We start from the raw sequence: 27316 nt of genomic DNA, 5'->3' as shown, positions 1-27316 counted from the left end.
TCACTCACTCACTCACTCCCTCTTTCCCTCACTCTCCCTCTTTCCCTCGCCCTCCCTCCCTCGCCCTCCCTCCCTCGCCCACTCTTCCTCACCCATACACTCTCACCCCCTCTCACACACAAGCTCTCTCTCGTATGCTAACACATACACTATCTCACACTCATACGCACCCTCTCACAGACTTATACCCCTTTACAAGCACACACATACGTACACTCTCTCACAGAACTCATGCCCCCCTGTGTGCGCACACTCACATGACACACGCACATAAGTTTGTGGGGTGAACTTGTACTTGCAGAATTTTGCTCAAATCATGAATCCATGTAAGATTCTGTAAATCCCTTTTTTAAATTAGAATCAGTCAGAACATTTGGGGTTCTCACACAGGGCACCTCACACCCTCAGTGCATTATCTGGGCCAACATGGCACCTATTGTTAAAGTTCACTTGAGAATGTAACTTTAAGAAAGTTTTGGGATTTACATATGAAAGAATTGAAACCAACATGTCCATTTTAAAAGATGAGAGACTTAACAAACAATCCAGGTCTTTTTCAATATATAATTTCTCACACTGTAAACTTTTGCTATAAATTCTGTGTCCTACGATCTTGTACTCCACAACCACTGATGAAGGAGCAGCACTCCGAAAGCTAGTGCTTTCAAATAAACCCATTGGACTATAACCTGGTGTTGTGTGATTTTTAACTTTTTTATCCATGTAGTTATTCAAATATCCTGTAATTGTACCAATATCCACCATTTCCTCTGGTTTGCGTGTGGAATGAATGTCCAATGTATTAAAAATTTGCATTTTATGTCTTTTTAAAAGCTCTCTCCTCTCACCTTAAAAATGTATTTTCCAGTCTTGAAATCCACCCATCCTAGGGGAAAAAGCAATTACCATTAATGCTATCCATATCCCTATTATTTTATAAACTTCTATAAGGTCACCTCTCAACCGCCTCCTCTCCAATGAGAGAAGTCCCAGTCTATCCAAACTTCCTTTATAACTCAAATCTTCCATACCTGGCAACATTCTGCTAAATCTCTACTGAACTTCTCCAGCTTAAATATCTTTCCTACAACTGGGCGATCATAACTCGACGTAGTACTACAGACGAGGCCTCAGCAATGTCATATATAGCGTCAACATGACTTCCCAGCTCCTATACTCAAAGGACTGAGCAAAGAAGGCATGGCTAACACCCTGTCTGTATGTGATGCAAACTTCAAAGAATTTGCACCCCTAGGTCCCTCTGTTCTTGAACACTAACCATGGCTGTACCATTTATTGTATAAGCCCTAACCACCTCATTGTATTGAAATCCAATACTTCACATTTATCCAGATTGAACTCTATTTGCCATTTTTCAGCCCATTGACCCATTTGATCAAGATCCCTTTGTCATCTTAGAAAACCATCTTCATGCAAATTTGGATGCCTTTCAAATGTTGTAATAGTACACACTTCCACCACTTCCTCTGGCAGCTCATTCCTTACAAGCACCACCCTCTGCATGAAAAGTTACCCCTCAGATCTCTTTTAAATCTTTTCCCTCTCACCTTAAAGCGGATGAGTTGTAGGACGGTACTGGGAGATAGGCCGTTGTTAGTTTTGAGTACTGAGGCTGTTGCAGCAGTACTGTCATTAGTGTAGAGTGCTGAAATGTTCGTTGTGATGAGGCATGTTCCCGGTTCGACTGGTCCGTGGTTGCTGAGTTTCTATAAGAAATCTGTAGTGTCACGACAGAAACTGTGGGTCCTCTGTACAATGGGTTTCAAGATGCCCTCGACATAGCCTGAGAGGTTCTCAAACAGGGTCTCATTGCCTGACGCCCTAGTATCTTGGCTTTATGTATCTTTGGAAGGGAGTAGAAGTTGCCTACACGCGAAGTACGTGGTATGAGGACGCGTAGGGAACTCTGAAGGACTGGATCCAAAGTCCTGATCAATGTGTTTAGTTCATGGTGTGCTTTTTGGTCGGATTGGCTGGGTAGTTGCCTGTGGTGTTCCTGATTGTTCAGTTGTCAAGCATCATGACATCAATAAATCTTGTGACCTTTCCTTTGTTTTCGCATGTCAGAGTTTGTTTTATGTTTATAGAAGGCAGGCTACAATTGTAACGGTTAAGTGAGGTCTCATGCTACCCAGTAAATACTGAATAAGGAATACTAAAATAATTTAAGTTTTAGAGGGGACCCCAATTTCCAACCGTCCTGCTGAAACTTGGGTGTGAATGAATGGAATAAGTTCTGAATAGAAATATATGCTGAATGAAATACAATTAGCAACATAGTGAAGAGCGAGCTGTGCTACAGAATATTGTTACTAACCTGGAGCTTTTCACTTTCTTAATCTGATTAGGTGATCCCTTAGTTCTAGCAATACATAGGTTTTGATAAGTGTGTTTTTCCTCCCTATTGCGAAGGGAGAGCAGCAGCTTCTATTCACTGACTGCATTCAGTGCTACATTCAGCGCTACATTCAGCATACCTCATCAAATCTAGAAACAGTCTTTTCTGTTTCGCTCAATTTCCACCATTGTATCTGTGAAGTAGGCCTTTAAAATTATTGAGGTAAGATCATAAGCCCACATTACAATGTGGTTGTGTGGTGGAGAACTAAATCAAAAGAATAAATGACAATAAGGCATGCCTGTGTAAATCTGATCCATCAGCCCAATTTTTCCCATGATTGTGTGCATTCATCAAGCTATCAAAATCCTCTTGCCCAGTTGCTGCCTTACTATTGCTATTGAGACCAGTGATTGACATAGATATTATTCTTCTGGATGTTTGCAATAATAGGCCAAATGGCCTCTTGCTGTTTCTAATTCATCTGTTTATATGTATGTAATACTGTGAATTTTCTGCAGGGGCAGAGTAGCAACACATTGACCAGTAATATCCAGATGATCATCGAGAATGAATAGTTTGTGTGTTTTCCCTTAACCCATTCCAGTATGCACATATGTTTTGCAGGGAGAATGAATTTGGCAATAGTGAAGTGGGTACTTTGACTTGTAGGGAAGAATTTCACAGACCCTGAGAGCCAGGGTTGACATGTGGGCAGGGGGCATTATATTGGCCAGCTTTCTGACCTGGCCTCATCAAAAGCTGTCGCCCAGTGTACTTCAGCTGGTCTAAGTGAAAATGTCTGCTGAGGACTGGATGAGCAGTGACCAGTACTCATGATGATGCTGATACGACGGAGAGCTGCAGCTCTCAAAGGTGGTATTTCTTCCTGAGATGGGAACTGACACTCGCCCTGAGTTAATTAATGCCTGTCCAAATATTAAATGGCTGCAGGGCATATTGAGAGTGTGGAGGCAGGTTTGACACTAAAATATTTGTCGGAGGCTGATCCCCAGTTCAACTTGCTGGTTGAGTTGTCAATGGATGACCTAGCTCTTTAGATTTCCCTGCCCAGAAAAGTAGAACTTTCTGAAGTCTTTGTGCCATGAAAACCCTCAATACGATGCTTGAGAGCACAAGCTTTCCTCATTTGTTTAACTTTCAAACTCCAGCTTATACTAAAGTACTGCAAAAATTGCTGATGAATCTCCAAGGCCTTCAGATTTTGTTTTGGAGCACAGTGTTGCAATGTGCTTAATGTACCACCATATGAAGACAATTCAATAATGTTTGGTCAAGACATGCAAATTAGAAACTCTAAGACCTTTCACTAGTTTTGGCTCAAGAAGAGGCACCGACATAACTAAAATGGTTTGTTTTTTTGATAAATTATGCTCCAATATAGCATTAGGCACTTAGATGTTTGCAAATTTGGTGGTACTGTTTCCAAAGTTGTGTTCAGCAGTCTTTTTACTATTAATTGTTTCTTTACATAAAGAGAAAATGATCCATAATAAATGTTAATCAACACTTTTGCCTACTTATTACCAACAAACTGGAATTTAGCATTCGAATATTTGAAAGACAAAATTGCAGTGATGCCTCACCATCAGAACACAGAGTAATATTTTCTTGAAACTAAAAAGCTAAAAGTTGATTAGAAGTGTTTTTTATTTGTTGCAGCTATTTGCTGGTTATTATGATAGCTAGATATTACTATAAAGGGTGTATTAGCAACATTGTTGAAGTAATAAATGCCGTGGTATGTGGGCTATGTCAGCCTTTGATAACTAAGTTCTCAAAGGACTTGTGCAGTAAATAGAATATAGTCCTCAGAAAGCAATTTGAAGATTAATTTTCTGCCTAATTAAAATCTGATATCACTACAGCGCATATAGCAGGCTGAGTTACCTTTGACATATTCAATTTGCCATAAGTAATCAGCAAGAAAATAAGGAATTTTGATTGCAAACTTGGGAGCAAAGCTTTACTATTCCACAGAGCAGAATTATTGATAAATACTGATTTTTTTTTAAAATTACAGTTTTAATGTTCCAAGTTGACTATATAAAATATTACTTTATATCTATAAAAACAATAGTATATTTATTAACTGTGATTACAGGTGAAGAAAAACTATAATGCTCTCAAGCAGAGACAAGAAGAGGAAAAAAATGTGCAGGGTTTGCAAGGTAAACCTGGTGAAGAAAACCAGACTACAAGAAAATGGGAGCGAGAGAACCAAGAAGTAACTCGTGAACTATTGAAGGTTAAAGATAGACTTATTGAGGTTGAAAGGAATGTGAGTTTTGTTGGATTTCTTCTACAAGTAGCTGAAATCTGTGGTGCTTGAAAAGTTACATAAAACTATTTGAGTTGTGCACTGAACAGTGGTTAAATGGTACTAATGTAAATATGTTTTCTTTCAACTGAAATCACACTTTCATTTATTCTCTATAGAAAGTTACCATCCGATCTGTGGCCCCGCTGAGTACAATTTCACCTTCAAAATATTTATTTGGAGTAGATTTCTGTAGCAAAATATTTTAGTATAAAGATACTGTTGATATTAAGCATAATTTGTATTTATATAGCACCTTTAGCTTGATGATGTGCAGAAGGAGGAGGTGAATAGCCAAGGTACTTTTCCTTGGGTATGGAAATCCAAAGCTAGATGGCACAGTTTCAAGGTCAGAGATGAAAAATTTAAGAAGGACCTGAGGGGTAACATCTTCACGCAGAGGGTGGTGTTTGTATGGATTGAGCTGCCAAAGGAAATGCTGGAAGCACGTACAATTGCACCATTTAAAAGGCATCTGAATAGGTATATGAATAGGAAGGGTTTGGAGGGATATGGCCAAATGCTGACAAATGGGACTAAGTCAGATTGGGATGTCTGGTCAGATATCTAGGTTGGACTGAAGGGTCTGTTTCTGTGCTGTTTAACTCTGAGGAAGGTGATATGAGAAAGAAGTTTTTCATACAATGAATAATTACAATAAGGAATACACTGCCTGGAAATGAGGTATAGGCAGGCAGGTTCAGTTGAGGCACTCTAGGGCATTGGTGATTATTTGGATAGCAATAGTTTGAAAGACTACAAGGAAATAGGAGATTGGAACAGGTAATGATGCTCATTTGAAAAGCTGGTGTGGGCTTGATGGGCAGAATAATGCCTGCACCACAGCAATTCTGTGATTCTATAAAACCTTCTATGATGCTGCACAGAATTAGATATAGACAAGATAAGATGGAAACTATTCAAAGAAAAGAAAATCAAATGACCAGAAAGTTGGTCAAAGACAGAAGTTTTAAAGTGTTACTGACAGGAAGAAAAAGGGAAGGAGGATTAGGGTGGGAATGACAATTTTGGGAATCTAGATAGGTAAAGCCATGACATTGATAATGAGGCAAAGGATGTCTAGAAGCAGAATACACAGAATTGGAAGAAAACCAGAGGAGTTTGCAGAAATAGAAACATATAAGTTGGAGTTATGTGGAGTTTTACCAGCTGAACTTGGACAAATGTAAGTAGTTGTCAATAATTCACAGGATGTGATCAAAAACTAGGTTCAGTGTTACATAAAGTTGAAAAATGTGGTGCTGGAAAAACACAGCAGGCCAGGCAGCATCCGAGGAGCAGGAGAATCGATGTTTCGGGCATAAGCCCTTCTTCCTGCCCGAAACGTCGATTCTCCTGCTCCTTGGATGCTGCCTGACCTGCTGTGCTTTTCCAGGCTGTGTTTTTCCAGCACCACATTTTTCAACTCTGGTCTCCAGCATCTGCAGTCCTCACTTTCTCTGTGTTACATAAATCACAGGTTGCAAGTAAGCTGGCTATGAGCAGTCTTCACAAAAGTGTCCAGCAAGAGGAATGGAATGAGTGGTTAAAGAACAGATGATTATGACAGGAGTAGAAATAGTGTCTTGCAAATATTGAATTAGAAAACAATTTCTTTCCATCCAGCACTGGATGTCAGACAAAAAGCCAGACATTGAACAAAGTAGATGATCAAGAGTTGGTGATGTAGTGATATACATGTGGAACCTTGCATCATGTTTCAGATGATGTTGCTGTGGAGCAGCATTCAAATGACCATCATAAGAGGGCTGATGTAGATCGTTGTGGTATTCAGGATTTAACACTGCTGGCATGAGATCAATATTACAGGAAACTTTCTGGTTGTGACTGGACAATAAAAGTAGACCAAGGCAATACCAGTCCAGATTGACTGGATAGCATGAAAAGCATTGGAGGCGGATTGTTTCACCAACTAAATCAAAGCCTGCAATCAATTTCTTAAAATAGATGTAATCTGTGATTTTTTATAAGAGCATTTGTAGTGGTGTGCCAAAGATAAGAAACTATTTGGAGAGTTTAATTATCAGAGCAGCATTAGGAGTTAACCTGCCCCATAAACCTCCATGAGCTGAAAATCTCTATTTTAAAAAAAATCTCTCTGTTCCTGATAACATTTCAACCTTTCACTAAAAGAATGATGGCACAAATTTTATTCCTTTGCGAAAAACTATTTTAGAATTTAAAGATAACTTGAAGTAAAAATGGAAAACTGAATTGAGTGCGGTGTTGAAATATAAATACATAATATCATGCAATAGCGAGAAAAATCTTAGATTGTTTACATTGCTAAAGGAGAGCAGTAGTTGATGGCCATGTGCTCCCTATAATGGATAAGCAACATAGGTGTGGTATGTTGCTTGACAACTGGCCTAGAACTGCATTCACTATAGCTTCTTTGGATTCATGGGCACTCTTGTGGCACATTGGTAGGGTTCCTACCTCTAAGGCTTGGATTCAAGTTCCAACTGCTCCAGAGTCATGTAAAATCATCTATGAACAGGTTGATTAGAAAACATCTATTTGGATTCTACAATTATTGTCCAGCCACAAACAGAAATCTTGGATTCACTGAAGGAAATAGTATAAGATATCAGCAAGAAGGGTAAATCACGGAAAGTATCTTGTGAGGGTAACATTCCCTTAATTATATAAGACCATATAACCTTGTCATTCAGCAACTCCTGGCAGCTTCCGTCAAAACAGGCTCTGCCTGACTGACAGATACCATCTCAGAGCTTCCCTGTTACATTTGACATTGCACTACCCTGATAGCTTATTCCCATGTGGAGACTCACTATCAAATTTTGCCTCCAACTTTCCTCCTTGCTCCCAGCACCCTGACAATATGCCTTACTGATGATCTGTGTGGTCTTCTAATGGTCCGCTTGTGGAGGAACCAATGGTGGTAACTGCAAACAAAACCCGGACCTATAGCTGATCATGCCCTCTCATACTATTCTGTCTGCCTCCTTTACATCTTGACAAACTGCCCCCTACTATCATGGTCATATTTGGAAAATTATAATCTAATCAAGCAGAGTCAGCATAGCTTCTTGAAAGGGAAATAGTGTCTGACTAATTTATTAGAGGTTTTTGAAGAAGACTCATCAGAGTGGATACTGAGGAACCAGTAAATGTGTTGTATTTGGACTTCAATAAGGCTTGCAACAAGTTACCTCACAAAAGGTTAAGTCATAAGATAAGAGCTGTAAGTCATAAGGTAATGGATGGTATATCGGCATGGATAGGTTAGCAATCTCTAACCAGTGGGATTGTAAAGCAATCCATGCTGGGATTGCAACTATTTACAATATATTGACTTGGAGGAAGGAAGCGAATGTACTGCAGCCAAATTTGCAGAAAACACTTAAATAGGTGGAAAGGCAAGGTGCAAGAGGGATACAAACAGTTTAGAGATATATTGATAGATTAAGTAACTTGGCAGAATGTTATCAAATGGAGTATAATGTGGCAAAATGTGTAATTCATCTTGGAAGAGTGAACAAAAGAGTATTATTTAAATGGAGAAAAACTGCGGAAAGCTACAACACAAAGTGTCTTGGAGATGAAAATGCAGGAAGTTAGCACACAGGTGCAGTAGGAAATCGGGGAATGCTAATCACTGGAATTGAGAAGCATGAAGGGGATCTCACTGAAACTTAGAGAATACTGAGAGACCTGGATAGAGTGGATATGGAGAAGATATTTCCACTAGTAAAAGAAACTAGGACCCAAGGGCACAGCCTCAGTGAAGGAATGGCACTTTAGAAGTGAGATGTTGAGGAATTTTTTCAGCGAGCAGGTAAATTTGTGGAACTCATAGCTTCCGCAGCCTTCTGTGGCAAAATCGTTGGTGTCTTTAAGATGAAGATAGATAACTTCTTAATTGGAGAATCGACGTTTCGGGCATAAGCCCTTCTTCAGGAATGAGGAAAGTGTGCCCAGCAGGCTAAGATAAAAGGTAGGGAGGAGGGACTTGGGGGAGGGGCGTTGGAAATGCGATAGGTGGAAGGAGGTCAAGGTGAGGGTGATAGGTCGGAGTGGAGTGGGGACGGAGAGGTCAGGAAGAAGATTGCAAGTTAGGAAGGCGGTGCTGAGTCCGCCTTCCTAACCCGCAATCTTCTTCCTGACCTCTCCGCCCCCACCCCAGTCTGACCTATCACCCTCACCTTGACCTCTTTCCACCTATCGCATTTCCAACGCCCCTCCCCCAAGTCCCTCCTCCTTTTACCTTTTATCTTAGCCTGCTAGGCACACTTTCCTCATTCCTGAAGAAGGGCTTATGCCCGAAACGTCGATTCTCCTGTTCCTTGGATGCTGCCTGACCTGCTGCGCTTTTCCAGCAACACATTTTCAGCTCTGATCTCCAGCATCTGCAGTCCTCACTTTCTCCTCCAACTTCTTAATTGGTAAAGGGATCAGGGGTTTCAGGAGAAGGCTGGAGAACAGTGTTGAGAAACAGATTAGCCATGCTCAGTTGGCCAAAAGGTCTAATTCTGTTCAGATATCTTGTGGTCTATAGTCTTATGGAATGTTGGCCTTTATTTCAAGGAGGTTGGAGTATCAGAGTGGGGATGTCTCAGTGCATCTGTACAAGGTACTGCTGAGACTACATCTTGAGTAGTGTGGTTAGAACCCTTACTTAAGGAAAGATAGCATTTCGTGAGCTGGACTTCAGAGAATGTTCACTAGGACAATCCTGGATATGGAGGGATTGTCTTATGATGAAAAGGTTGATAAGTTGGGACTTAATTGACTGGAGTTTAAAAGAATGAGAGATCATCTCATTGAAACATATAGAATTCTTAATGGGCTTGATAGAGTAAATGCTGACTGGAGGTTTCCCCTCATGGGAGAGTCTAGTCTCAGAATTTCAGACTAAGATGATGAGGAATTTATTTTCATAGAGGGTTAAGAGTCTTTGGAACTCTTTGTTACAAAGAGCTGGGGGAACAGCACCCTTGTGTATAATTAAGTTTGAGATAGATAGATCCATAATAATAGTTTGCAGGGAGAGGGCAGGAGAGTCAAGAAAATCAGATGTCAGATTAGCCATAATTCTGTTGAATGGCAGAGTAGACATGAAGGACCAAACTACCTACTCCTGTTCCTATTTCATGTGGTCTTATGGTCCATGTCCCTACTTCTACTTGTCCCTCACCCAGCCAAGCCTGCTCTAACCTCGCCCCACATACATCCATGTCACCAATTAACGCATGGACTCATTAGTTAAAGGCAGTCTCAAAAAGGGAAGTTGAGTAAATCCAGCTGAGTATCGGCTCTGCTCAAGCTCTCAATTCAATTGAGTTGACTAAAGAAACCCTGCTGATACCACTGCTGCAACTTCCATCTGCATTTCATCCAGACCTCTGACCGATTTTGATGAACAGCCCCTAGACATGAACGATAAGACCTCTGACCAGTGTCTTTGCATCATCCTGATTGGCGATATGTGATTCTCCTGACTGCATACGATGCCCCTATAGGACTGACCATTGCCCATCCTTTGAGATATCTCTCTGACAGACTGGCCATTGGGGATAACAGATGTGGCCACGCCTGTAACCTGTGACTGACAGTACAGGATTCCCTGAACAACAATGTTCCCCCATTTAACTGGACTGAGGACTAGCCCCCTTGTACTTTCTGACATGACTGTTTGGTTGTACAGGCTACTGACACGTTGCTGCAGATGTGATATTAGATTGGTGTTTGTGTGCCATATAGGAAGACAGTCTCCCAGTTTCCCCAAACAGATTTCTACTGAACAATAGGCTGTTTGCCTGCACAAAGATCACATCATTATGTCAGTTCTAATAACTTATAAGCACTGGCTAAAGTACCAATGCACAAACAGACATAGTACAACTCAGCATGGTAAGGAAAGACGTTGATCGTGCAAGAAGCTATGTAGATTCTAGCGAATGTAAGGAAACCATGCAAGCAGCCTCGAGATGCTGAATGATGCACTCTGTTTCCTTGATTCTTCTACATGTAAAGTGTCCTTGCAGCAGCTTTTGAATGCTAGTTGTCACTATGCCCTGAAATGCAGGATTCAATTTCCTAAACATCCTGTACATAGAATGAGGAGGTGCCATGAGGACTCTGACCATTATTAGATGCCAGTGTGCATGGACAAGTTTCAAACGGCTGGTTCCCATGAGATAATGGTGATAAACATGCAGGCTGATCGAAGCCAGTGTTGACCTGAAATCATCAGGTACCCATTCTGACTGCCAAGTTGAAAATTCACAGCAAATAGTTTGCTTGTAGCAGATGATAGACTAAGAATTGTATATTAATGAGGCAAGATGTGCAGTTAAAAATGTTGAGAGCAATGAGTAATCTCCTTTAATTTACAGCTTACCTTAGCTTTGAGAGAATCTTGTCTCAATGCCCAGATTTTAATTAAAAGGTGCAAACAGTTGTTTCTGATATCAAGATAGCCCTGTTGCATTTATGTGATTCTGCCACATTTCTCACCATAGCCAAGCCCCTGTAAGATCTCAGCCATACCCACACCTTATTTTCTATTTGTGTTGTGACATTAGTACCCCAGACAGCAACAACTATTTGATTTATATAACATCTTTAATGTCATTTTGTAAAAGTCATATTGACATTTGTTGCCAGTTCTCTAATTGCCCTTGTGATTCACCACCACCTTAAATCTCATTGTAGTCCTTTCAAATAAGAACATCCACAGTGCTGTTAGGAAGGAAGGATGTTCCAAGGTTTTGATTCAGTAATATTGATATACTTCCAGGTCAGGATGGAGAGAGGCTTGAAGGAGATCTTACAGGTGATTGAGTTCTTATGCATCTGCTGCCCTTATTCTTCCAGGTATTAGAGGATGTAGATTTAGTGTTGAAAAAGCATTTGTAAATTATTGCATTGCATCTTATATTCTGTACACAGTGCTGTCATGTGCTTTAATGGTGAAAGGGTTGAATGTTGGTTGATGGGATTCTGATCAAGTGGTCTGCTTTGTCTTTGATGTGGGTTTTTTTCTATTTTTGGAGCTTTACTCCTTCAGGGAAGTGAAGAGTATTCCACCACATTTTGACTTGTGTTGTGTGATGACCCATGAGATTTTCATAAGTGGTAATGACATTGAATATCAAGGGAGATGGTTAGATTCTCTCTTGTTCAGATGGTCAAACCCTGGTGTGAATGTTGATTGCCACTAACCAACCCAAGCCTGAATGTTCAGGTGGGGGTTAACTATATACTACTGTGTTGGCAATGTTAGGAAAGGCATTAAACGGGAAATTAGAGACACAAGCAAGAAAGGTACCACAATAACTATGGGTGACTTTAGTCTGCATGTGGTTTAGACAAATTAAATCAATAACAATACCAGAGCGGAGGAATTCCTGGAGCATGAATGGAATGGTTGTCTTGATCAATACTTTGAGGAATCAACTAGAGAACAGCCATTCTTGACTGGGTGTTGTGTAATGAGAAAGCAATAATTGATATTCTAGCTGCGCTTTGGGGAAATACCATAATGTGATAGAATTTTTCATTAAGATAAGAGTAACATAGTTGAGACTAGGGTCTTGAATATAAGTGAAGGGAAATTATGAAAATATGAGGCACAAGCTGGTTTTGATAAATTGGGGAACATTACATTGCAGGAAGGTAATGGCAAACATTTAAAGAGTGCTTGGAGGAACTGCAGCAATTGTTCGTTCTGGTTTGACACAGAAACAAATCAGGAAAAGTGGCCTGACCAAGGCTAATAAGGGCAATTAGGGATAGTATTTCATTCAAGGAAGGAGCACACAGATTGATCCCAAAAAAGCAGTAGCCCCGAAGATTGGGAGCAATTTAAATTTCAACAAAGGAGGATAAAGGGATTGATTAGGAGGGAGGAAATAGACTACGCGAGTAAACTTGTAGGAGACATACAAACTATCTGCAAAATCTAATGTAATGATGTGATGCGAAAAAGATTAGTGGAGACAAACATAGGTCCGTTACAGTGAGAAACAGGGCAAGTTATAATGGGGACCAAAGAGATGGCAGACCAACTAAGTGCATAATTTTGTTATGACTTCACGAAGGAGGACACAAATAATATCAATAAAATGTTGGGGAGTACTGGATCTAGTGAGAGTGAAGAAATGAAGGAAATGTGTCAGAGTCATAGAGAAGTAACAGACCCTTCTGTCCAACTTGTCCATGCCGACCAGATATTCCAACTCAATCTTATCCCACCAGCCAGCACCCGCCCATATCCCTCCAAACCCTTCCTATTCATATACCCATCCAGATGCCTTTTAAATGGTGCAATTGTACTAGCCTCCACCACTTCCTCTGGCAGCCCATTCCACACACGCACCACCCTCTGCGTGAAAAAGTTGCCCGTTAGGTCTCTTTATACCTTTCTCCCTCTCGCCCTAAACCTATGCCCTCTAGTTCTGGTCTCTCCCCACCCCAGGGAAAAAAACCTTGTCTCGTTGCCCTATCCATGCTCTCATGATTTTCTAAACTGCTGTAAGGTCACCTCTCAGCCTCCGATGATCCAGGGAAAAAAAACAGCCCTAGCCACTCAATCTCTCCCTCTAGCTCAACCCTCCAACCCTGGCAACATCCTTGTAAATCTTTTCTGAACCCATTCAAGTTTCACAACATCCTTCCAATTGGAAGGAGACCAGAATTGCACACAATATTCCAGAAGTTGCCTAACCAATGTCATGTACAGCCGCAACATAACCTCACAGTCCCTGTACTCAATACACTGACCATTAAAGGAAAGCATACCAAAAGTCACCTTCACTATCCTATCTACCTGCGACTCTACTTTCAAGGAGCTATGAACCTGCACTCCATGGTCTCTTTGTTCACCAACACTCCCTAGCACCTTACCATTAAGCTTTTAAGATCTGCTAAGACTTACTTTCCCAAAATGCAGCACCACACAATTTAAATTAAACTCCATCTGCCACTCCTCAGCCCATTGGTCCATCTGGTCAAGATCCTGTTGTATCTGAGGTAACCTTCTTCACTGTCCACTACACCTGCAAACTTATTAACTTTACCTCTTATACTCACATCCAAATCATTTATATAAATGATGAAAAGTAATGGACCCAGCACCGATCCTTGTGACACTCCACTGGCCACAGGCCTTCAGTCTGAAAAACAACCGTCCACCACCACCCTCTGTCGTCTTCCTTTGAGCCAGTTCTGTATCCAAATGGCTAGTTCTCCCCATATTCCTTGAGATGTAACCTTGCTAACCAGTCTCCCATGAGGAACGCCTGACTGAAATCACATATAAATCACGTCTGCCGCTCTGCCCTCATCAATCCTCTTTGTTACTACTTCAAAAAATTCAATCAAGTTTGTGAGACATGATTTCCCACGCACAAAGCCATGTTGACTATCCCTAATCAGTCTTTGCCTTTCCAAATACACGTACATCCTGTCCCTCCGGATTCCCTCCAACAACTTGCCCACCACCGACGTCAGGCTCACTAGTCTATAGTTCTCTGGCTTATCCTTACCACCTTTCTTAAACAGTGGCACCACGTTAGCCAACTTCCAGTCTTCCAGCACCTCAACTGTGACTATCAATGATACAAATATCTCAGCAAAGGCCCAACAATCACTTCCCTAGCTTCCCACAGAGTTCTAGGGTGCACCTGATCAGGTGCTGTGGATTTATCCACTTTTGTGCATTTCAAGACATTCAGCACTTCCTCCTCTGAAATATGGACATTTTTCAAGATGTCACCATGTATTTTTCTACTCTCTATATCTTCCATGACCTTTTCCACAGTAAACACTGATGGAAAATATTCGTTCAGTATCTCCCCCATCTCCTGTGGCTCCACACAAAGGCTGCCTTGCTGATCTTTGAGGGACCTATTCTCTCCCTAGTTACTCTTTTGTCTTCAATGTATTTGTAAAGACCCTTTGGATTCTCCTTAACTCTGTTTGCCAAAGCTATCTCATGTCCCTATTTTGCCCCTCTGATTTCCCTTTTAAGTATACTCCTACTGCCTTTCCACTCTTCTAAGGATTCACTCGATCTAACCTGTCTATGCCTGACATATGCTTCCTTCTTTTTCTTAACCAAACCCTCAATTTACTTAGTCATTCAGCATTCCCTATATCTACCAGCTTTTCCTATTTTTAAAGTAATGTACTGTCTCTGGACTCTCATTATCTCCTTTCTGAAGGCTTCCCATTTTTCAGCCGTACCTTTACCTGCGAACACCTGCCTCCAATCAGCTTTTGAAAGATCTTGCCTAATACTGTCAAAATTGGCCTTTCTCCAATTTAGAACTTCAACATTTAGATCTGGTCTATCTTTTTCCATCACTATTTTAACACTAATAGAAATGGTTACTGACCCCAAAGTGCTCCCCCACTGACACTTATCTCAGTCACATGCCCTGCCTTCTCCCAACGGTAGGTCAAGTTTTGCACCTTCTCTCGTAGGTACATCCACATACTAAATCAGAACATTTCCTTGTAATAGTAGGTAAGTCGTGTAGGGGAAGTTGATAGATTGAAGGCTGATAAAACCTCAGGGCCTGATGATCTAGGTCCCAGAATATTTAAAGAAGTGGCCTGGAATTAATGGATGCATTGTTGGTTACCTTTTAAGATTCTATGTCTGGAACAGTTAGCATGGATTGGAGGTCTGCTAATATAACTCCTATTTAAAAAAGGAGGTAGGGAGAAAACAGGGAATTATACACCAATTTGTCTGACATCAGTAATGGGGAAAATGCTAAAACATTATAACAAATTTAGTAGACAACCCTCCATCATAAGGTCATAAGTAGGAATGTTTGCCAATGATTACACAATGTCCTCACTGTTCATGACTCCTCATGCTTAAGCTGTCCATATTCAAATGCAACAAGACCTGAATTATGTACATATTTGGACTGAAAAGTGGAAGTAACATTCGTGCTGCACAAATACCAGACAATAACAATCTCCAATAAATGATATTCTAGCCACAGGCCCGTGACATTCAATGGTGTTCCTATCATGGGATCCTCCACGATCAACACCCTGGGGAATATAATTGACCAGAAACTCAACTAGACTTGCCATATAAATAGACTGACTACAAAAGCAGGTCAGAGGTTAGGAATATAGCAGAAAGTCCCCAAATTCTATCTACCATCCATAATGCACAAGTCATGAGTGTGAAGGAAAAATCCCCACTTACTTGAATGAATGCAGCTCAAACAATGTTCAAGAAGCTTCACACCATCCAGAACACAGCAGCCTGCTTGATTGCCACCACATCCCTAAACATGCACTCCCTCCACCACCAAGACTCTGAACCAGCAGCGTGTTCTACTACAAGAAATTTGCTGAAGGTCCTTTGACAGTACCTTCCAAACCCACAGCCACTTCCATCTAGAAGAATAAGTACAGCAGATACAAGTGGACACCACCACCTGCAAGTTACCCTCCAAACCACTCACCATCCTGACTTGGTAATAAATTGTCAGTCCTTCGATGTTGCTAGATCAAACTCCTGGAATTCCCTCCATAACAGCACTGGGGGCCTTCTATAGCACATGAATTGCAGCAGTCAAAGAAGACAGTTCACTACCACATTCTTGAGGACAACTAGGAATGCAAAATAAATGCTGGCCTAGCCAGTGTCGCCTATGTCCCATGAGTGAATTTAAGAAAGCAGAGCACCTGTAAGATAGAATCATCATGGATTTATAAAAGGGATATGCTTGACAAACATATTGGAATTTTTAGAGGATTTAACTAGTAGAGTTGATAAGGGTAAGCCAGTGGATATGGTTCACTTGGACTTTCAGATGTATTTTGACATAAAGACAGCCAAGTCAAATAAACCTCCATATTCCTGTACAGCATTTGCAACACAATAAACTCTGAACATATAACGATCCTCAAAGTTGATCCCAATGGTTTCAAGCCAGACTTTTTGAATAACCAGTATTAGAGTATCTGAATAACCAATGCTAGATACTAAGTTTATAACTTAAAGAAAGGAATTAACAATTTAATAATAATACAGCATCTTTATAGACTTATAGAATCCCTACTGTGCACAAAGAGGCCAATTGGCCCATTTGAGTCTGCACTGACCCTCTGAAGAGCATCCCACCTATCCCTGTAACCTTACATTTAGCACAGCTAATCCACCTAGCCTGAATATCCCTTGATGCTACAGAGGAATTTAGTATGGCCAACACAGAACCAACACATCTTTGGACTGTGGGAGGAAACCAGAAAACATGCAAATATCACACACTGTACCCAAGGCTGCAATTGAAAGAGAGCCCCTAGCACTGTGACGCAACAGTGCTAACCACTGTGCCATTGCAACACCCAAAAATTAAAAAAGGAAATTCCACAGCTTCCAAAACCTATGCTGTACTGCATTGACCTAGTCACTGGATTGATAGCCCAGTAACATTACCACTTTGTTAGCAACCCTCCCCATTTCTGCAATCAAAAAGCCAAATCTATATTAAACAATTACTTTTTAAAGAAATGTTGTTCATCAAAGGTAAAGTCAGTGTTCATTGAACATCCCAAGTGCCCTCGAGAAGATGGTGGTTAGCCACCTCTTAAAACACAACCGTTCATGTGATATATGTTCTTGTGTATGCTCTGAACTCTTAGGCAAATGTTAACTACTACAGTCAATTTAATAGACATCAATAAATTCCCAAAACTTGTTTGTTGCTTTTTGTTTATAGTTTAGATTCATCCATCACCATACAGGTTACAGCCTATAGGTCAATCAAGAAGAGATGTAAAATTAATTAGTTAGACTCCAGTGGTTAAGTATTACACAAAATATATTAAAATATTGATACCATCATACTAAATTTGGTTAGATTTTCCAGTACTTCTCTTTACCTCTTACTGAATATCAATATACCTGTAGTTAGTTGCCTACATTAGAAACAAATACTTGTACGCTGCAAACTGTTCATGCTCATTGTGTCAAAAATTAATTTTTCAAAACAAAGTTAAGCAACAATGTCTTGATTTACACCTAATCTTTGATTCTAGCTCCCACCACCACAAACCAAACAGACATCATTAAGGGATAAAGTCAAAGAAATATAAATAAGATGTAACTGGTCAGTTCACTTAAGCAGACTCCATTCTCCCTCACATCACAGACACTTGAGACTGTATCTTAGCCGGTTTTAGAAGACATAGATGCATGCAAATTACTTCCAGTCGGCTCCAAGGAATATCCACTTAATCCTTATAACTGAGATTCTATTGACTGAGCTTTCAGTAAGTTGATAATGAAATGATGACCAGGGAGCAATCAGATCTCCATCAAATTTTGGTTTCTGTTTGTCGAGTGATTGTCTCCATATGATGCCTCGGTTAACATTCACATCTTCCACTCCCCCAGCCCTGAAGAAAGGGTATACCCGAAACATTGACTTCTCCACCTCCTGATGCTGCCTGGCTTGCTGTGTTTTTCCAGCCTCCTGCCTGTCTACTACTTGGTCCTTTTTGAGTAGCATGTGAGGTCTGCATCTGCAGACCTCACTTTCTCCTCAAAGATTTTAACCTACTGCGAATCCTCTTACAAGGATGCCTTCCTTGAAGAAGCTGTCTTCCTGAAGGGCTTATGCCCGAAATGTTGATTCTCCTGTTCCCTGGATGCTGCCTGACCTGCTGCGCTGTTCCAGCAACACATTTTCAGCCCTTTTTGAGTAGCAGCCAGGAACCATTGGCATACCATAAGCATCAGTGCCTGATGCCAGCAATTCACAACACATTTTGAATTATTTAGATGAGGGAACTAAATGTACTATATTCAAATTTGCAGATGACACAAAGCTGGGTGAGAGGATGCACTGTGAGGAGGATGTTAAAATGCTTCACTGTGTTTTAGACAAATTGAGTGAGTGGGCAAATGCAGGACAAATGAAGTAGAATGTTAGTAATTGAGAGGTTGAAAGCGAGGTTTGAGTAGATTTGTAACTCAGGTTGAGGTTCTGGATGTAGATTTGCTTGCTGAGCTGGAAGGTTCATTTTCAGACATTTCATCACCATACTAGGTAGCATCTTCAGTGAGCCTCCGGAAGAAGCACTGCTGGTGTTTCCCAAACCTATAAATAGAACGCAGGAATCATCAGCAGTGCTTCGTTCGGCGGCTCACTGAAGATGTTACTTAGTATGGTGACGAAACTTCTGAAAATGAACCTTCCAGCTCAGCAAGCAAACCTACATCCAGAGGTTGTTGAAAGTAAACTTGCAGGTGGTGAAGAAGGCAAATGGTATGTTGGCCTTCATAGTGAGAGGATTCAAGTACAGGCGCAGGGATGTCGTGCTGCAATTGTACAGAACCTTGGTGAAACCACACCTGGAGTACTTTTATGCAGTTTTTGCCTTGATCTGAGGATGGATGGCCTGGTGATAGAAGGGGTGCAATGAAGATGTATCAGATTGAGTCCTGGAATGGTAGGATGATGTATGATGGATCAGTTAGGACCATATTCACTAGAGTTTGGAAGAGTGAGGGGGAGGATCTCATAGAAGCCGATAAAATTCTAACAGGAATGAACAGGGCAGGTGCGGAAGGATGCTTCCAATAACCTGGAGTCCAGAACTAGGAATCAAGTCTAAGGAATCAGGATAGGCCATTCAGATGAAGAGAATTTTCTTTTTTCAGAGAGTGGTGAGCCTGTGGAATTCTCTGCCATAGAAGGTTGTTGAGGAAAAAGACACTGAATTTTTTTTAACGAGTTAGATATAGTTCTTGGAGCTAAAGGGATCATAGGATATGGGAGAAAGCAGGAAGAGCGTACTGAGTAGATCGATCAGCTGTGATCATATTGAATGGTGGAGCAGGCTCAAAGGGCTGAATGGCCTAGTGCTGCTCCTATTTCCAATGTTTCTATGTCATGCCACAAAAGGACTGTTTTCGTATGACAACTTGTGAATGCGCTAAGTATTATGGAGCAAGAGATGTAGAACATTTAAGCAGCAATGCATAGATTGCTGGGAGGTATGTGAATTCTTACTTAATATAGTAGAGGGTGTTATCTATTTATGACGTGTTGCATTAGCAAGAATGCACTTAGTGCTCCTCCAGTCCAAATAATTAATACAGGTCGTTCTAGTATAACACATTTTGTCAACGCGAATCAGCTCAATGCGATTGGCAAATAGTGGACATTGTTTGGATAACCCAAACTTTCTACTGAATGGATGTAGCGATTTTCTATTGCAACCCCTTTAGCACGATTTTGTATATGGGTTTTCCATAGAGTGAATTTCTATAGTGCGAGTAACGCAACCATAGCATTCTACCAGGACGCCCTGTAGAGGATCGAGCACAAGGAATAATTTGATGCTCAGTACCCAACAGTATTGCTAAATATTTTTTGGATAGTGTTATTAACTTGTACACTTTTATTAATGAAAGTATAAAAAAAGCTAATATTTATAAACTAAAATTATTTTCTTAAAATATGTGCTGGACTTTGACAAGAGGAGTATGGAAGTGGGATTCTGTTTCATTACAGTTATGTTTACTATTAATTATAGCACATGTTTTGACATTTTCTGTTCTCCTTTCCCTTTTACTGTCACATAGAATGCAACTCTTCAGGCTGAGAAACAAGCCTTGAAAACTCAGCTGAAACAGCTAGAAGCCCAAAATAACAACTTGCAAGCCCAAATCCTTGCACTTCAGCGACAGACAGCATCTTTACAGGAGCACAATACCACCTTGCAAACACAGAATGCCAAGCTGCAGGTTAGAATTTGTGTTGGTGTTTTTTAGTTTCAAAGTTGATGCATCATTTACTGAAATAGAATACTTTTCTTGATTCAAAAGCAAAAGTGGTTTTTCAATGAAGTTACAGTATGCAATACTTTTCACCTATGCTAGATTTCTAAAATATTCTGTAAAACGCACGATCTGTATCCAAGCAATATTTTCGAATTAATGCTTTCCTTGATGGAAATTGGGCGTAAGAGGTTTACCATAAGAAACAGCACAAAGCATTCACCAGCATTCTGCTATAATACAATGGGACACATTTTCAGAAGAGATGTATTTACAAATCTGAAAAACGTGTCTGAAATCCGGTTCACAACATTACTAGACCTCATTTAAAATAAACAGCAATCTGACATTTTTTCTATTTTGCATATGCAAGCATAATATCAATGACAACTTTTACAGCATGAAAGAACAAAATAATATGACTTCCCTCTCGGTACTTGAAGTTTCCTGATTTATGCTAAGTAGCTGTTTTATATAAATTCATACTCGTAAAACCAACTTTTCAGATCAGTTTTCAAATCAATTAAAACCTAAATTCTAAAGAATAGTATATCCACAATGACAAAAATTGTGATGCCTTTATTGATTTTGTCTTTGCTTGTTGACTGTGCCTTAAACTCCATTTCCAAGTAGAATTGAAACAATCTAGTGTAATCCTAAACATTTTCAATAAATACCATGTAATTTCATGTGGGAGTATTCAGATGCAAGGTTAGAAGAAGTACCTGAAATAAGGCAAGGGGAAAAGAGATGGGAAATAAAGAGGACAGAGGAAGAAGAAAGGAATAGAGTGTGCAAGAAAAATAAAGGTTTTTAAGGGATAGAAAGTTAGAAGCAGTTAGAAAAATCCTGGTGGACAGTAGGATGACTTTAAAATTAGTTGCATATGTTGCATTTGTTGGAAATTCCTGATGACTGGCATGGGAGAGTTACATATTCAGAAGTGGGAGGAAAAAAGTTGGAGCCAAAATCAGGTAGGGAGATGACAACTAGCTGAAACTGCTAGTGGATTGGTAGTATGCACACTGGGTTAACGTAGCCATAATCTGAGGATGAGAAAGCTGCCCTCTCATTAAAGTGAGATGACTGATGGTGGTTTAATCTGGAACGACAGCATGCATCAAGCAAGGGGAGAGGTTGAGAAGGAGAGCTGTTCATGGTAACCTCAGCTAGTGCAGAATTGAACGTACACTGTTGATACCACACTGCATGGTAAACCAGAAGATCAACCGAGCTAACCACCCTCTTCATTTATTTCACCTCGGGAGAAGGCTAATGAATTAGTAAAGCTATATTTAGGCTAAAAAGAGTTTGTAAATTTAGATGAGAATTGCAAAGGTGCTTAATCTCAGGGCAATGGAATAAGTCTTCCTGGACTTATTTAAAGCAGTCTAATGTTTATTGAAGTGTTTAAAGTTAACATTAATTCATTTTTCTTGATAGGTGGAACATTCTACCCTTGGTTCTCAAAGTGCATCCTTGATGACTCAGAATTCTCAACTTCAGAATCAGCAGTTGTCATTGGAGAATGAAAATGAATCACTGATAAAGGAAAAAGAGGAGTTGAAATTACAGTATGATTCACTTATCAAGGATCATGAAAAACTAGCTAAATTACATGAACATCAGGCAACTGAATATGAGGCCCTCATCAATAAACATGGAAGTTTGAAATTTGCTCATAAAAATTTAGAAGTTGAACATAAAGAACTTGAGGACAGGTATGTAATTCTTGATTTTTCAAAAATATTTTCACTCCTTTAAACTTCAGAAGCATATGAAAAATGAGTTGTCTTGTGAAGAGCTCAAAAATAAGATCATTGAGCAATATTGACATTTAAGAGATTTCACTACTGTGCAGATTTTTTGGTCAAATAAATATCACTTCTATATGTAAACACACTTTTATTCTGAATAACAGCATCTGCTCCTTTACATCAGCATTAGCAGCTGTCTTCATTGTTGCCTGCCTGACATAAATTAGACTAGATTAATTTATTACCAGTTTGCTGATTTTAATTTGAAGTTGGTTACTCTAATTGGAAATTGTGACAGTGAAAGTCCTATGCAAATCTTTCAAAAGTTTGATATTGTTTTAAAGCTTCTATGAGTTTTGATGGGAGTTTAATTTTCATTTAACAATTAATTCAAGTTGCCTCAATTTGTTCTTCTAGTCTTAGCATGATGTACCTTAGTGACATCAATTCCAATTGATCAAATCCTGCTGCCTGATTTAAAATTTGATTCAATTGTTTGTGGATTCTTGCCAGTGAGAAATTCATATGTTTTCTCTTAATACTATCTTATAACATTGTTTGACCTTCCGAAGTGTAATCAGGCAACTGCTGTGTCTGTTAGATGACTATTGTGATGAGAGGTGTGTGATATTTATACTGTTTTAGAGTTTCGATTTAGTAATAATGGCATATGGATGTGTTATTTTTGTGAAGGGCTTTTAAAAGGAAAATAACTACGTTTGACATTCCTTCTAGAACAGTGACCTAATTAAGTATGTGTCAGAGAGCTCATGGATTGTTTTCATTATGGTGGCTTACGGCAGTGGGATAAATAGTGAAGACTATAATCTTGTTTTTGGATCAAGATGATTTTGGATTGATATTAGTTTAGAAAACCCATAGATTGAAAGCTGTGACACCTTTGAAGGAGACCTGACTGGAGTCAGAAACAAATGGAGAATAGAATCAAAAGGTGGTGTGAAGGAATGCTGCTATTGCAATAAGATTTGAACATGCTAAAGTCAATTTATATGCTGGAAGTTAAATGGGAGATAGTTAAACTGATTGCAGTAGTAGGAATGTCTAAGGAATCCCCAGAAAAGGGAATATCAGGAAAGCATCAGTATTAAAACTACAGTGGTAGTAAAACCAAAAATATATTTTCTTTGAATGTACCAAGAAGGAAAAATGACTCAAGACAGTCAAGAAACTTTTTTATCAATGATGAAGAAGAATGAAACTGCTGGAGACTCTGAATTGTATCTCAAAAGAAGAGGTAAAATCTTATGCTCGATCTCGAGAAAATAAACCAAGGAGGTGAAACACTGGAGCAAATCAATTACTGATACTGGCTGATGATGTTTATTTTGTCTTCCAAAGGAAGTAATGACAGAGAAAATATGAAGACATACATGGAAGTAATAAATCAAAGCCATCATGCAGAGTTAAGTTAAAAAGTGACTTAGTGAATGAAGACGTTGTAGTTGGCATGGTGGAGCAATTATTGTCGAAATGGATTGATTTTATCTTGGGAAATAACTGGTTCGAAAATATTGGCGTCACCAATAGTGGTGGTTTAACCAATAAAGGTAAAAGAAACAGAGAAGCTACAGGAGGACATCCTGGATTTCTTTTCCTGACTACGTTGTGACTAGTCCTCAGACCCAGGAAGATGAATCTTTGAATCAGAAAGATCACTTGGAAATTTGATTATCAGAATTCTCAATATTTAAATAATGGAGATGAACGGAAAAGTGAATGATAATGCAACAACAAATCCTGAATTGAGAGAATTATATCAAACAGACTGCTCAAAAATTGAATCAGGACTAATACCACACTGTTATTACTCGACAAAGAAAGTATGAATGAGGAAATAGAGACGAACTCAAAATGGGCAGTGATCCATGATAATTTTATCCAAATGTATAAGTACATTTTACAAGTTGCTCATGAAATTGCAGTAGTAGGTCATTTAGCTACTAAGCAAACCAAAGCTAAAATATGAAAACATTTTTATTGGCCAGGATTACTTAAAAGATGTGGTAACGTTTTACCATGCATGTGAGGTAGTAGGGAAAACCCAACTATGAATTAAGTTCACTCCTTTAAACCTGATACCAGGTTTTAATAAGCATTTGAGAGCTTTAATAGATTGTGTAAAACCCCAGCCTAAATCCAGGAATGGGAATTGGTATCATAACAATAATGAATGTTTCTGATTGATTTCCTGAACCAATGTCTTATTAGAAAAATTAGTGCAAAAATAGTAGTGGAAACATTGGTTCAATTTGTTTTGTGAAGGTGTGGATTACTCAAAGAAACATAATCGGATCAAAGTTCAAATTTTATCTGACAAATTTTCAAAGTAACAATAATTGGTTTGGAAATAAAGCAATTTACATCTTGCAATTATTACCCACAATCTCAAGGTGCATTGGCAATATGGCATCAAACTTCGAAGACCACAGTTAGAGCCCATTGTCAAGCTATACGTTAATGATTAGGATAATGGAATTCCCTTGTTACTGTTTGCCATTAGGGATGCGCTCAGTGTGTCTAAGATTTGATCCTTCTGAAGTGTTGAATGGACATGAGGTGAGAGGACCACTGAAACTGATAAAAGAAAATTTGAAAAATCGAAGCTCAGCGACTATGCTTCCAGCCTATGTTTTGAGTTTCAGGGAGATACTAACCAAAATATGAGTTGCCAAAAAGCATTTGAAGAGTACTCAACAATGAAAACTAGAAAAGATAAAAGAAGCTGATCTTCAGAATGTTGTTGCTGGTGACAGGGTATTAATATTGTTACCTGTCTCTCTGGACCATTAAGTACAAAGGTCACTGGATTTTATGAAATCGAGAACAATTCAATTATGTAAATTATGTAGTGGGTATTCCAGACAGAAGGAATTGTCAGTGTAATGCGTTCTGTTAATGTACTAAAGAGATATTATGAAAATCAGGATAATCGGAAAAAAGATGTATTTATGGTAGTGAAAGAAATGGGCAGTGAAATTAAGATATAGAAACAATTGGAGAATGAATTAGAAATTTGAACTTTAAAAGTTGATTCTGCAGAAATGAGATTGTACAGAGATGCTTAAAAAGATGTTAGCATTATATACTATCTTTCAGCAAACTTTTTAAAGTGCGTTATAAAGGCTATCATGGACTCATAAATCAATTTGTATGAGTGGACTTGAAAAAGTGTTTAGTGTTCATAATGCTAACGTAGGGGATGCGTTAGCTATGAAAAACACCCTCTCAGACTCATTCCAGACAGGTCAGCTCAAGTGAGAGAAGAATGATGGAGTGTTGCTGAATTGAGTCATTGTCACACCTATCATCAAATATTCTGTTTTGATTATCATGAGTCAGCGCAGTAACAAAAATGGATTGTCATCCTATTCCAAGATGAGAGAAGTGTGTTGAAAAAATTGGGCTTTATTCATTCAATCCATAATTGACTTGCTAAAAAGATGTTATCAAAATTTGTTGACTGATTCAGCCAAAGAAATATTATTTTTTTATTGTTGTAGCATCATGCATTTTAGAATGAAATATGCGCCAGCAAGCTGACTAAGCTGTTTGATCAGTTACAAAGAGTCAATTTGGTTATAAATCTGGCAAAAAGTCAATTTGCCAATGAAAAGGATACTTATTTGGACCGCACTGTTGGACAAGCTCAAGTTACACCTGGAGAAGCAAAAGCAAGGGTTATTTTGGATTTTCTCAGGTCTAATACATGACAATTTATGATATATTAGCATGAGTGAATTTTATCACAAGCCTGTTCTGAACTTCAGCACTGTGGTGGCTGCTTCAACAAATTTGTTAAAGCAAGACAGACAATTTGAATGGACACAAACTGTCAAAAGTGCCTTGCACTGAATTATGCAAAGCTATTCAGACTGGCTGTTTACATTGGTGTGGGTGCTATTTTACTAAAAGATGACAAAAGATGGATCAAATAGTATTTTGTTTTCCTATGGTTTTCCTATGGTTCATGCAGTTTTTGACCAAAATAAAGTGAAATTCTGCAAGTAGAAATTCACCCCACAAACCTATATGTGTGCGTGTGGGGGAGGGTATGAATGTCTGAGTGTGTGTGTGTGTAAGTAAAAGGGTATAACTCTGTGAGTGTGTGCATGTGTGTATGGGAATGTATGTGTGAGCGTATGAGAGAGGGTCGTGTGTGTGTGTGTGTGTGTGTGTGTGTGTGTGTGTGTGTGTAGTGCAATGGGGTCACCTGTATTGTGACGTGAACCCAAGATCCCAGTTGAGGCCATCCCCATGGGTACTGAACTTGGCTTTCAGCCTCTGCTCGACCATCAAAACGTCGATTTTCCTGCTCCTTGAATGCTGCCTGACCTGCTGTGCTTTTCCAGCACCACTCTAATCTTGACTCTGATCTCCAGCATCTGCAGTCCTCACTTTCGCCTACTTTTCGTTGTTGCCTATGCCGAAGTCCAGCTTGGAGGACGGTCACCTGAAGGTCCCAGGTCGAATGTCCCAACCGTTGAAGTGTTCTACAACTGGGAGAGAACACTCCTGTCTGCTGATTGTTGTGCGGTGTCCATTCATCCATTGCCATAGCCTCTGCTTGGTCTCGCCAATGTATCATGCCTCATCTATTTGTCTCATATGCTGCAGTCAAGGATGTCCTGAGGCATGGTGCATTGGCAAGACCAAGCAGAAGCTATGGCAATGGATGAATGGACACCACAACAATCAACTGACAGGAGTGTTCCCTCCCAGTCGGAGAACACTTCAGCGGTCCAGGACATTTGACCTCAAACCTTCGGGTGACCATCCTCCAAGGCGACTTCGGGACAGGCGAAAAGTGGCCAAGCAGAGGCTGATAGCCAAGTTCGGTACCCATGGGGATGGCCTCAACCGGGACCTTGGGTTCATGTGACACTGCAGGTGACTCTTTTGCACTACACAGACAGACACAGACACTCCTACACACACACACACACACACACACACACACACACACACACCCCTACAGATACATACACTCATGCAGACCCCCTCTCATACGCTCACACATACACACACAC

At 39.7% G+C, this 27316-nt stretch overlaps 1 protein-coding gene across 13 annotated transcripts in view; it reads left to right on the top strand.

Annotated features, from left to right (window-relative positions):
• Positions 1–27316, top strand: part of LOC122552880 (girdin-like) — a 402403-nt gene that overhangs the window by 246669 nt on the left and 128418 nt on the right. For 11 of the 13 annotated variants that reach the window (XM_043696008.1, XM_043696001.1, XM_043696012.1 and 8 more), the window contains exons 18-20: positions 4485–4661; positions 20317–20478; positions 21955–22232. In XM_043696008.1, the coding sequence (XP_043551943.1) occupies positions 4485–4661; positions 20317–20478; positions 21955–22232 (617 nt within the window). The remainder of the gene's footprint in view (positions 1–4484; positions 4662–20316; positions 20479–21954; positions 22233–27316) is intronic. The other 2 variants (XM_043696006.1, XM_043696009.1) reach the window with 2 other exon arrangements.

The sequence above is a fragment of the Chiloscyllium plagiosum genome, chromosome 9 (assembly GCF_004010195.1).
Source record: "Chiloscyllium plagiosum isolate BGI_BamShark_2017 chromosome 9, ASM401019v2, whole genome shotgun sequence".
In the NCBI taxonomy this organism is placed as follows: domain Eukaryota; kingdom Metazoa; phylum Chordata; class Chondrichthyes; order Orectolobiformes; family Hemiscylliidae; genus Chiloscyllium; species Chiloscyllium plagiosum.
The sequence above is the reverse complement of the archived record's forward strand: the minus strand, read 5'-3'. Positions and strand labels throughout refer to the sequence as shown.